This window comes from Zeus faber (genome assembly GCF_960531495.2).
Source record: "Zeus faber genome assembly, chromosome: 8".
NCBI classification, from domain to species: domain Eukaryota; kingdom Metazoa; phylum Chordata; class Actinopteri; order Zeiformes; family Zeidae; genus Zeus; species Zeus faber.
In genome coordinates, this window is record NC_137195.1 from 20,479,794 (window position 1) to 20,492,880 (window position 13,087).

Genomic DNA, 13,087 nt, shown 5'->3' on the forward strand with positions numbered 1-13,087 from the left:
CATACCGAGGGTGGACCTAGACAGCAAACGTACATCTTGCGTGGGGAGTTATCTCTTCGGAGTACACCGCTATTAAACAGCTTGTTGGACGGAACATTTGTTCTCCATTTTAGGAGCGAATATCTGTCAACGGTGACTTGGAGTGAGTCTCAGGGAAGGATGAGATGCGAGTGTATGTGTTGGAGGGGAGTGAACCCCCAACAGAGTGGCCTTGGCTGGGGAATTACCTGGCCCTCAACCCCTGTTGAGTTGCCAGCCCATCGAGAAGAATACCACAGCATTAAAGCACCCCACCCAACTTTATGGGAAGATATAAAACATAGCAATGAAGAGGGTCCTAATATAGTGCACAGAGAGTAGGAAGCTCCATGGACACCTCAGCGGCTATAAGGAGAACGGACTTTGGGGCAGGGGGTTCTACGAGTAGTAGTTCTAAAGTATCCAGGGTGTTGTCTGCAGCGGTTTCTACAAGTTTCCAGGGTGCAGTCTGCAGGGTCTTTGAAGAGAATCCAGAGTCCTGACTTTTGGGTTTCTACAAGAATCCAGTCTAAAGACCTACCATTGCAAACACATTAATAGTATGCATGCAGTGCAACCTTTTGCTCACTATAAGAATATACACAGAGCCTTGCATGGTATGCATACTGTATTGCTACACATATAAGCATGTACTGCCTCTATGATATCTGGAAAAAATGTCACAGGTACATGAAGTCTGTATAAACAGTGTTTCATTGCACAGGGGCTATTTAAAGGCTACTGCCTGGTCTAGATTGTCCTTCTCTCTGAGGGTCTGGGCGGAGGGAGGGGGATTTGGGAGGAAATTGTCCAGCATGATTTGTTCTTTATATCTCATTTCTCCTCATAAGTCCTTTCATCCCTCCTCTCCACTGGGAAACTCCAGAAGGAAATCCCTCCCATGTCTGGACGCAGAGCACAACTGTCCCAAAACAGCACCAGACCCTAACGAGCGGGGAGCCAAACTAAGTCGGACTGGCTTAGACGCTCAAACAGAGACGGGGGCCGTCCGGATCATGCTGCAATCCCCACGCAACGGCTGGTGACGAGGGAATCGAGTCTAGCCGGCGCTTTTTGTTTTTCTTTGATAGTTTCACTAACTCTCGCAAAGTAAGGCGCTTCTGCACTGTCTCCACTGACAATACACCCTCAAAGGCTTAACGAGAGGCGCATATTTTTTGATAAAAATAGTTTACTACTTCACAGAGTTGGGTGTGGGTGTGCGAGGGGTTGTTTGATGTCCTTGCAGGGCTCCTGTTGCACAAGGAGAGCAGCCGAGCCCAGTCAGGAAGGGCTTGATCCCCCGTTCTGAGGCCTAGTCTGCATCAAACACTTGTCAGGCGGCCGGGAGATGGACAGCTGAGAGGCTCTGACATATCTGATCAGAGGTATAAGCAACACAGAATCCCCGCAGCTTGGGCTCTGCATGACTCCTCACTCATCTTGTCAATAATCCCCACTTTCACTCAACAAAACACAAACAGAAGGCCTTGCGAGGCATATGGCAGACATTTTCTTGTTTTTTCTTTGGCTGCTCGATTACAGTGCAATTTCGACGGTCATTTCGGGGTCTCACCTCAACAAGGCTTGGTTTGTGTACATCTGACAGAGGTTCCATCTGTCAAAGATGGGGGAAGGTAAGGAGAGACTGATCAAATCAAAGGGAGACTCATTCTCTCACTAAGCCAACAGAGCAGCCTCCAACCCCATTGGGATTAGGGGTCTGCGATTTAACGTCCAGTGGTAGAAATGACTCCAGGACGTTATTGATATGGCACCTGAGCATAACAACGTACCCCTTGTTGGAATGGAGTTGAAATGCTGGAATGCCTACAAACAGAATCAACACCTGAGCTTTGACACGACATTAAACAAATCAGTTGTCTTTGGGGTTTTCGAGAGTTCAAACTATGCAAGGGCTGAAATTGCCAGTACCCTGAGCTGACTTTTGTTTCTTTTTAGGTTGGAATTGTTGAGTGGTGACATCACTACTACACATCAGTACTTTTGTGTGTGCTTTTGATGGGAGCGCACAGCAGCAACAGCACAATCTTTAGAAGTCAGCTCTAGCCTCTACTTAGGCCAATACAAATGTTTGCTTGTCAACTCTTCCCTGTATTTGTCTGTGCTAGGTCTCTCTCTCTCCCCCTCTCACACACACACACACACACACACACACACACACACACACACACACACACACACACACACACACACACACACACACACACGACACAAACAAACACATGCTCTCACACAGAAAAGTGGATATGGGCCAGCAAGCCTAAACTTGCTAATTTGTTGTGTCTGCGTGTCAACTTGCTCCATCCACACTCAGGGACATGAGCGGGTCAAAAGCCACAGCCTCCGTTTGAATCATCGAGCTGTAACTAAAAGCTGTGATGATTGTCTCTATGGATTCCCCCCCATCAAAGATTGAGAAAGAGGGTTGAGGAGCAAGCAAAGGCGAAGAGAGGAGACGAGAGAAGGAGAGGCTGAGGGATGCGAAGGGGAGAGGGGGGGGAAGAGTTAGGCGGGTGAGAGAAAGTGTAGAGAAGGGGAGTAGGGATGAGAGGGGAGCAGATGAGGAGAGGGGAGAAGAAGAGAGGAGAGGAGGGCAGAAGAGAGGGGCTTCTGGTGTTTGAGCCAGTACAACTGTGCACCAGATGTTCCCCCCCCCCCATCCTCCTCCTCCTCCTCCTCCTCCTCCTCCTCCTCCTCCTCCTCCTCCTCCTCCTCTACTACTCCCATCTTTGTCTCCTCAGATCCAGACTGCCCGGGGAGGGCGGACACGGGCACGCCGCGTGCCCTTCCAAACAATGTGTGCCACGCGAACAACCCCAAAAGCGCCGCTCCCACCTGTGGCACACGCATTCCTTTTCCCCCCGCCGGCAGAAGAAGCGCTCGGAGTGGGGCCGTCATTCGAGAGCAGAACAGGAAAGGAAAAAGGAAGGAAGTCAAATGGAGATGCGGGGGGTTGGGGTGTGGGTGTGTGTGTGTGTGGGGGGGGGGCGGCAAGACGCAGAGCAGATAATGTGGCGACTGCTTGTGAGGTCTGCTTTATTGTTTGCCAGTGTGTGCTTCGTGTTTCTCACACTCCGTCTGCACGAGCGGCCCGGCGTGTGCGCGCGTGCGTATCGGTGTGTGCTCGGTGCGGTCGGCGCGCAGATGAAAGCCTGTGCAGCCCGCAGCAGGAGCGCTGGCAGCGGCCCTGGCTTGGAGGTCTGGCAGGGGGAAGGCTGGAGGCCCCGGGGGGGGGTGGGGGGTCGGGGGCGGGATCTGACCGAAGCCTCTCAGACTGACTTGAGGTTATCTAAATACAAGGTGAGAATCCGAACTGTGGACGGGGGGAGGTGAGGGCAGGGGTGGATTTGCTCTCATCCCTGTAAAGACACGGCAAGTGCTCCTCTAGCCGCTGTGAGAACTTATCGCGCATGAAGAGGGAGACTGGAGGAAAACATTCACTCTTTTCAGATGCTACAGTGCATTGTACACTGTGTATTGTACACTGTGTGTTTGCATGTGTGTGTGTGTGTGTGTGTGCGTGTGTGTGTGTGAGGGGAAAATTGCTCCCATTTGTGGGACATGAAAACGAAACAACATTCCAATACTGAACCCCCATCCCCGCCCCCACCAGCCTGCTGCCACTTTGTTTGTTTGTGTAGGTCTGCTTTTGATGGGGACTGTTGGTGTTTGTCCATATGCTTGGGTTCGCCTGACGGAAGTTGGCGCCCGCCAGCGCCACTTTGTGTGATGCTGCACAGAGTTGCAGTGTTAACGCTACACCCAGCAGGAAATCCGCGTCTTTGCCTTTGAGGGACCTTCCAGTTGTAGCGCAGCGGATGATTAGTTTAGGGTCCAAACTCTTTTCACCACTTCATCCCAAACCGAGATTTACACAATGGCCTGCATTCAATAAAATCACGCTATTAAAACAATACAATCGTTACCACAGTTCTCCACGGGGGATCGTTACGTAGAGCTGAATACGCTCAAAGCACCAATAAAGTGAGAGGAACCAGCGAGAGGACGGACGTATCGAGTGTGTCTACGAGAAGACCAGTTTGGTGAAACTACAAATCAAACCGGGCTTCAGACACCGAGAAAAAAAGTCTCACATACGAGTCCCCCCCTTGTTCTTCCTGCTTGGAAAAGACCAGATGACAATAATGTGAGCACGGAGCCCCAATGAGCACTGCTGACCCCTCCTCCTCGCTGGTCTTTGAAAGGCCTCCACATGGCTTATGGCTCATGCCTGTGGTATGACGATGGATTCTCCATATAAAAGCCAGCTGGATCATGGGGTGTTTCAAATATTGCTCTCCAAAGACAGTTGCTGACAAAATGACAGCGGCCATATTTATTTTGGTCAGGGAGCCAGTTTCACTTAGTGGGAAGTTAATAGGGACCCCCAACCCAACCAACATTTTCTTAGCTTCTCGCCCAGGCTTCCTCTTTCTATCTTCCTTTCTTTTACAATCAGGTGTGCCTACTGTACTGTACACTAGATACCTCGCTCTCTAACCAGACATCGATTGTCTGTTCAAGCTCATGATGGGATGATCAACATTTAAACGGTTGGGAAGATAAGTGAAACGGAAGGGCACAAGTGTGTGGGGTGAAAAATAAAAATGAAAGACTTATCCGCGGCAAGTGATTTGCAAGGATTGGGATTGCTGAAACAGAACTTGTGCTAATTTGTGACTGTGACCGCAGTGGCTACCATAACTGCTGTTGGCCCTGGGATACTGAAGACCTGGCCAAGTCAATGACAGGTTGATGTGTCTTTCCTATTCACCCTTGTTCCTCCCGCACTTTCATTCTTCCTTTGCTACGGCGCGGCGCGAAATTTCCAAAACAATTCCCCCTCGTTTCGACTCGACAGTTTAAGTTTCAGTCACGAGTCAACAACCTGCGACATTCCTAGAAGTGCCTTCTCCCAAAACCTGAGCTTTTGAAAAGTGCAATGACATCGACGTTATTGAGGTTACCGGCTGTTTCTTGGAGGAAGTGGCGGCTGAGGGACTGTCCAGCTCCTTTTTCAGGCCTGGTTCTCGTGTCAGGTCCAGAGGAAGACAGAATACTCCTGAGGCCCTCTTAGCAGCTACTGTGTCAGCCCCTACAGAGCAGCCCTATTAAATGAAGATTAGGCCATGGCTACCCCCAGTCACAACATGCTGCATTGTGAGGCATGCATAATCACTCTGACAGGGTAGCAGCCAATTAGCGTTCTCCCCCTATCCTGGGAAAACGCTCCTCACTCCACTCCCGCTGGCGGGAAGACCTGAGCCGGATTGTCCACAATATTATCCTGGATGCCAGGGATCGCCGTTAATCTCCAGCGGTCATTCCATTCTGGCAGGAATCAGAAGGAGGAGCTGTCATCCGCAAATCAAATCAGCCCCGATGTCAAAACGTCCAGACTATCCACAGGGAGTGCCCATTAATTAAAAATGACAAAATAAATACAGCAAAATAAAAGCTACGCAAACCTCCGTTCCCAAGTGCTTTGGGGTAGAGTTTAGAATGGTGGCACGAGCGCAGCACGAGCACAGCACTGGCTAGTGGTTTGGCTCGGATGAGCTGGACCATGATTGCCTCTACTGAGACATGAGGAGTGCTCTCCATGAAAGGAGGAAGGGGATTAGCGAACCCAGTTGAAAGTTTATGTCTACAAAAAATTATCCCCCTCAAAAAAAATCGCCTGATGGTAGCAGCCTGACGTAAACATCGTACAGGAATGAGTTTGGATCTCCAAGGCAAACACCGACCATGCGATTACGGCGTGGGTGTAAGTTGAATTGCCAAAAAGAGAACAGCATGAACCCTTTCTGTCACCCTTGCCCCTTCCCACCTAAAAAACATATTAATAAAAACAAAAAAGACAAACAGGATTTGTTTGGAGGAACGCTGTGTGTAACAGAAAGGTGGTTGAGCTTCCTCCAGAAAGGATTTAAGGCAATCAGCATACTTGGAGCATTGTTTAACAGGAGCAGATGGCTGCCAGACGGTGAGGAGCAGAAGGTCCACAGGACAGTGGGTTTACCACAGAACCATACTGGCTTCAGACAGAACCTGGCGCAGATCCTACCAGTCAGCTAAATCTGCCTGGGCCTGGCTTGGAAATTCAAAGTGGAACCGGGTTCGTTTTGGTCACGTCGCCTGTGTGGGGTTACAGGTGAGCTGGGCTTTATTTTTTATTTTATTTTTTTCACACCCAGAAAACCTTCTGTTGAAGGTTTAATCAATCCCTCACGGGAGCTTCACAGGTTCTCTCCTGTACATTGTCAATAGGGCCAATAAAATAAAGGATAAGAGTCCAATATCAGAAGTTGAAACAGTTGGCCACAAGAAAGTAACAATGAGGTATTAGTGGTGGTTTGAGTATCGAACTTGTGCGCTACAGTAGAAGGTAAGTGTGAGATTAATAATGGGATGGATGGCCCTGGCCTCAGATGAGCCCAACTGCAGAGAGGGTTTCTCCTGTTACACACATGTGAGATCAATTATTCCTCAAAGGCCTCTCGCTCTCCCAGCACAGGTAAATAATCCAATGACTGAGGATCATCATACTTTATACTTTGTCCTCTTCTTTCTCATTTATGTCTCTCTAGAGTCGCCCTCCATCCATCTCCTTGATTTCTAGTCCTCTCTATTATTTTCCTCTACCCATGAGTTTGCAAGTCTGCCTGCTACTGCTGCTCATTTGTCAGTATTAGAAAAGTTGGATTTATCCTGTCTATTTTTGGGATACTTATCACAAAAGAAAAGGCGTGTTTGAGTTGCCATGCCCACTCCCTACAACAGACGTCTACTCTGTGAATATTAAAACCCAATTTGAAAGCGGCTGAAAAATGGCCTTTGAGTTGCAACGGCTTGCTTGTGTTGGACCTTACCCCTATACACCCCAAATCTAGGATTACATTAAGATTAAGTGGGTGTTTTGAGAGATTTAACATTTGAAGTCAATTACACAACTTCTAATATGACTGACATGGTAGAAGCAGCTGCCGTTTGTAGTTTGGGGTTGTCAGAGTGAGAGAGAGAGAGAGAGAGAGAGAGAGAGAGAGAGAGAGAGAGAGAGAGACGGACAGACAGACAGACAGAGCAATCGTGGGAGCGATGAAGACAGAAAATATTGAATGGCTATGAGAAAGAGACCTTATGCAAACAAGGGAGAGGAAAGGAGCTGAGGTCAGATAGAGCCAGCAGACTGAGACAATGGATTACAGACTCCATCGTGGAGAGAATAAGAACTTGTCGCATGAATCACTTAATCTGACGTCAGGAGTTATTGGAAGTCTCCGGGGGCCATGGCCTTAATGCCGTCGATATTGAACAGCCTGGGGCTTTGCATGGACAGCCTCCGAGCAAGTTACCGTACGACTCATCCACACTCCAGTCTCCTTCCTCCTCATTTCCATTTAGAAGGACCGAAGCTTTTTCTTGCCTCCGTTGTCTGTTTTTTAACGCCACCTCGGGGCGCCGACCAGGGCAACATCTCACCCGCTAAGGCCTCGTGAGCGACCCCCCGATGCCGTGAGGGGTCGAAGAACACGCGCACCGTGGAACATGGCCGTTTTTCACGGAAGTTGAGAAGAGTGACGGAATCCCCCAAGATGAGATTCGGCGTTGGCGGCCAACGACAAGCTGCGCGCGGAAGGCGTTGGAGATTTTTTCTTTTGCGAGGCTCGTCGCGTTTCACCGCGAAGAACGCCCCATCTCATGACATGATCTGGGCTTAACGGTCTCCTCATTTACGTTGCGCCTGGGGATTACCTCTTGGCAGACAGACAGCGAAAGAAAGGGAAGGATCATTTATGTTGTCCATGCGCATCGGGGTTAAGCCGGGAGAGACACGGCGCTCTTAAGGATGCAACGAAATGCAAGCTGGGTGGTGGTGGTGGTGGTGGTGGAAGGGCTGTCAGAATCACATTGCCATAAATAATGTACCTCCATACTGACCACCCCCACCCCCCTCCCCGCCCCTCTACTTCCCTCTATTTCCTGTCTGAATTTAATCCAAAGCATCTTTACAGTCTGCCGTTACATAATCCACTGTTTATCTTAAATACTGGTGTCTGGTGTCCAGCTAGAAGTGCACTATGAAGGTAAAAGGTCATTTTATTCCGGTAACTGCTGTTCTCAATTTCCAGAGAATTCTCAGAACAAGCGCTCTTTTGTTACAACACGTATCATGCATATGTATACATATTATAAATGGCTAATATTGCATGAATAAAGGTAACGGGTAAATAAAAAGAAACTGTGACACGACATTGAAATCTGTTGACGCATCCAAAGCTAAATGTTTCATGTAGGTTTGGGGGACACTGAAAGGTCCCCGGAATCTTTCGCCGTTCAGAAGGTTATCTCGAAGATTGTTCATCACTTCTATCAAGCCACTTGATCTTCATCCGTATAGTCTCCGACTCGGACCGCTTCCTGGATATCTGCATTCCAAAGAGGCGGCCTGTCCTCTCATTGGACCGCTGTTTGTTATCGCTCGCTGGAAGTGATTGTTTTCACAACGTCAGTCTCCCCCCGACTCATAACTCGAAACGAACTGCATCTACGGGGCGCTTCGATTCGCTCTTTTCGGGCCGCCTCTCTCCCACTCAACCTCAGCAGCTCGGCTCACATTTTTTTTTACGGCGTATTTATTTAAACAGTCGAGTGTACCATTTCACGGGCTTTTGCCGGTCTGGGATTTTGTTCTCACCGGCGCTCGAGCAAGTACGGTTAACAATGCATGCCACGGGCTGAAATGTACCTTTATTAAAAAGGCCGCCGCCACAGCACTTGCGGCCTGAATCCTAATGGGAAGAGGGCGCATATACAGACTGACACTTTAACACACTGCTTTTAACGGCACAAGCGAGACCGCCAATCTCCCAATGAGACATAACTCAGCCGCTGGAATGGGAACTAGATCAGCGAGGACTGAAAAGTTTTTTTTTTACCATGACCGCATCACCGGGGAACGGGCCCCGTGAGGAAGGCGGGTGGGGGCCCACGGTTGGTTTCTAAAGAGCCGCACGAGACCGCTTCTGCTATGCGTTCAATTAAGACTTCACAACAATCCCCCGTCAATGACCTCACGCCGCAGATACCTCATGCCAGTAACCGTGTGCAGCAACAATGGCAGATTTTAATTAAAGAAGACCGTAAAATGCCTTTGGAAAAGGTCAAGCAAAGGCACGGGAAGAGGTGGAGGTGGGGGTCGGGCACAGGGGGGAAGAATTTTCCTGCAAAACAAGACGGGGCGCAGGGAAATAAATGTGCCGTAGAATCACAGTTTCCAACCCTGGAGAGCACCGCCTGCCTTGTTATGGCTGAAATATGAGAAACTATCAGTTTAATTCGGGTTTATTTACTCTCTCGCCACTCCACTAAATGACACTTAACACCAGCGATGGAGAAAGATTTCGACGTTCAAACCTTTTTTTCCCTTTCCTGCAAAACAACATTTGGTTTTTGGGGGGGGTTTGAGTGACAATTCACTGAAACAATTGCCTCCCAAAAATGAATATGTTAAAGAGTAGGGCCACGCTCATGCAACTTTTACGAGATAAATCGATAGTACACCAAAGGACAGGGCATCTGAAGTTTAACACCGGTGCAGTGTGAACCTAGAGGGGTTTGAAAATGGATTACCTTATGAAAAAAATATTTCCTTAGCTGTATTTACACAAAAAATATTTCCAGATTTGACTTCTCATTTAATGGCTGACATACATGCTGCGTGCACCGCAAATAACTTTTAAATTGACGGGAGGAAACAGAGACTGCCATTGAGGAAACCTGCAGTCCTTACTTTGAAGAATTCCACTGACGAGGGGGAAGAGACATGGGAGAGAGAGCGAGAGAGAGGGAGGGAGAGAGAGAAAGAGAGAGAGAGAGAGAGAGAGGAGAGAGGGGGAGAGAAAAATATACCCCAGGAAAAACCTTGGCTTAAACAGAGCGGCCATGGAAAAATACTGATATTTCATGCATGAAAAACATCAGCGAGCACCTCGAAACCAGACTCTGAAAAAAGGTGTACGAAAGAAGAGTTGAGGCTTGTGTTTCGGGAACACATGGGTGCTGTTTTTTTTGGCAGACCGGGCATGTACTGTAGGTGGTTACATGAGACAGGTGGCGCCCCGAGAGGCACCATTACTCCCAAGAGATAAGTGGGCCGTTCTCATTACACAATTCACCAGCGCGCCGTGACTTTGAAAGCGTGGCTTCCTGCCTGCGTTAAAGCACATTGTGAATGCACACACACACACACACACAAACAAACTCACGCACACACTGTAACACAATTTAACACCCGTACCTCTCCTGCAGTGCCTCATGGCCATTTTGCACCTTCTGGACTCAGCGATGGTCGGACACAGTATTGTGTCCTTGGGCGGCTTCTTTACAATGTGCCGCGTCCGGGTTTCCAGACCCCACTTAAAGCCGCAGGTTTTGTTTCTCCTGGTGCAGGTTCCCCATTCGCTCCACTGACCCACCTCGCAGCCCTCTGAGAGAGAGAGAGAGAGAGAGAGAGAGAGAGAGAGAGAGAGAGAGAGAGAGAGAGAAGGACAAAGAGAGAAGTGATAGACAGAATTGGAGACAAACAGAGCGACTCTGAATCCACAGCAGGGAAGTGCGTACCGGGGCGAAACCGAGAGAGGCCCCGGGATGAAGCTTTACTACAGGTTGAAGAAGCTTTACTACCGGGGCACTAAAACTTATTTTTGTGTGGTCTCCCGAAAAAAAAAAAAATTTGGTCACAAACAAGCTGGCTGACTCCATAATCTAAATGGTCAAGCTTAGTATAAACGCTTTACTCAAAAATTGCAGGAATGTGGAAAGGCAACGGTTGGCGCTTTTATTGTTTCACAACAATATTGCAGAGGGTATAAAACCCTCTAATTGGAAAATGATTTGGGAGGTGAATCTGATTGTTTGCATTCCTCTAATAGCCGCTGGCATCAGCTAGCAGCAAGGCCGCAAGTTTTCGGCAATGTCACGACAGTAACATCACTTGTGACGTCAAACATCGGTGGTGAATTGGATCATTTTGGGCGGGAGAATACGGTGAGTTGCCGACTTTACAAGCTTTGTTTTTGATTTGACAATTTCATGTGGAAATATTGCAGGAATTGGACAAAACTGCAAGGCGCAATGATTGCACTTTGAGGTACATGTTGAGGTATGGAAGGTGTCAAATGACTAAAAGTAATTTGTGCTATTATTGGTGCATTTGCATTAATTGTCGTGGTTGCGAACTTGCAAATCCCTGGATGGACTGCAATTCTAGAGACACCCAAATCGTTTCACTTACCTCCACACTCCATGGTGTCCTCCAGGGGGGCGAAGCCCTCCGGACACTTCTCAAAGCAGCGCCCTTTGTGGAGGTAAAAGCCGGACTTGCACTTGGTGCAGAAGTCTTTGCTGAAACAGGACTCGCAGTTCTCTATCCTGCACCCTGGGGAAGCAGTCAGAGAGGGGGGGGGGGGGAATCAGTACACTGCTCATCTGGAGTTGATCGAGGGCTGAGGGGTTCTTGAAAGGATTATACTGTCTCTCCTCCAGTGAAAAAAAGAAAAAGCTGTTGATGCCCTGTGAATCATTGCTCTGAGGCTGCGTTGTATTTCAACACATGTTTTGCCTGGCAGGTTTTTTTTGTTTTTTTTTATCATCATTATTATTTTTCTCTTTCCTGTACATGTTTGTGGTGAGCAACTGAAGCAGTAACGCAGGGTGTTTGAGGAAGGATCACCTCACGCTGACCCCTTTCAGCAGATGGCACCGACATCCAAAGAAGGAGTCTGCATTGGGAAAACGCAAGGGGCAACATGTTTTCAAGTTATGCGCTGCTTACCCATTGACGGCCTTCTGTTTCATTGTTTTATGAACTTCAAATGGGATGTTTGTTTTCTCTTCTCAAATACATTATTATTGTCTTCGAGTGGAGTGAATTAAACCGGTAAATGGTAAATGACAAATGTTGTACAGCAGCGGGAGGAAGGTTGGGGGCGGGCGGGGGGCATTTTGTTCTCAATTCCAAACAAATCCTGCTGTATTTGGTAGGAAACACAACGCCACACTTATCGTCCCACGCCCCACCCTGCCATGACACACAGCGCCGCGCTGCAAGGAGGCACAGGAATGGCCAATGTATCATCATGCTTCTTAGGCTGCAAATAGCACGTCAGGCAGTGCCAAATTACACGAACCACACCGACGGGGCGACGCGCCGACTCACATGATTAGAAAGGAGTCTCTGAGCCGGTTAATTTATGACACTCATCAGAAGCTCTTTGTGGCCTGTTTTCCCAATGGGCTTGGAGTGTCGGTCAACCACAATCTATAACCATCAGTCACTGTCGCCAGGTAGGGCAGCATCTGGCCTTGTGATGAGCTGGGCTGAGGATTGTGTGTTAGTTGGGGAACCAGGGTGCCACCTCTTCATCCTCTGTGGTGACACTCCCCGTGTTACGGCCGAGTTTGCGGATCTGTGGCGCTATCTGTGACGCTGGCAGAGCCTGGGGAAGGGAGGGTTCTCACTATCACACGCCTTAATTACACCATCTCCAGCTAACCATCGGGGCTCCTCCTCCTCCTCAGCATTCCTCAAAAACGACGGGGTCCCCGCCTCGCCTCACTTTGAACGTTGAAGGCCTCTGCCCACTCACTCTGGTCTCACGGCTCCTCAAAGCAGTCCAAACAAACAAACACACACACGCACACACACACACACACACACACACACACACACACACACACACACACACACACACACACACACACACACACACACACACACACACACCTATAGCTGGATGTTTCCAGCACACTTCACTGTTGACCTGATGCACAGACCATAATGTAGTTAAAGCCGTTAACAATTTGGCTTACATAGAAAAGTACACTGCCAAAGTGGTCCGAGTTATCACAGGTAGTATCTGTGTAGTCTAATATTATTATACATACTAGAAAGCACTGACTGGATGCCAGGAAACAAAATCCGTTCGCCAAGAAACATAAAAAAAATACCAAATACGCATCAGGTATTTGCATTCCACGGCTT

The 13,087-nt window shown here is 48.6% G+C and overlaps 1 protein-coding gene across 1 annotated transcript in view; it reads right to left on the minus strand.

The window, feature by feature from the left end:
• Positions 1-13,087, minus strand: part of rspo2 (R-spondin 2) — a 54,407-nt gene that overhangs the window by 8,774 nt on the left and 32,546 nt on the right. Inside the window, exons 4-5 of the mRNA XM_080005096.1 lie at positions 11,339-11,482; positions 10,343-10,531 (exon numbers count right to left, since the gene is read on the minus strand). Coding sequence (XP_079861222.1) covers positions 10,343-10,531; positions 11,339-11,482 — 333 coding nt within the window. The remainder of the gene's footprint in view (positions 1-10,342; positions 10,532-11,338; positions 11,483-13,087) is intronic.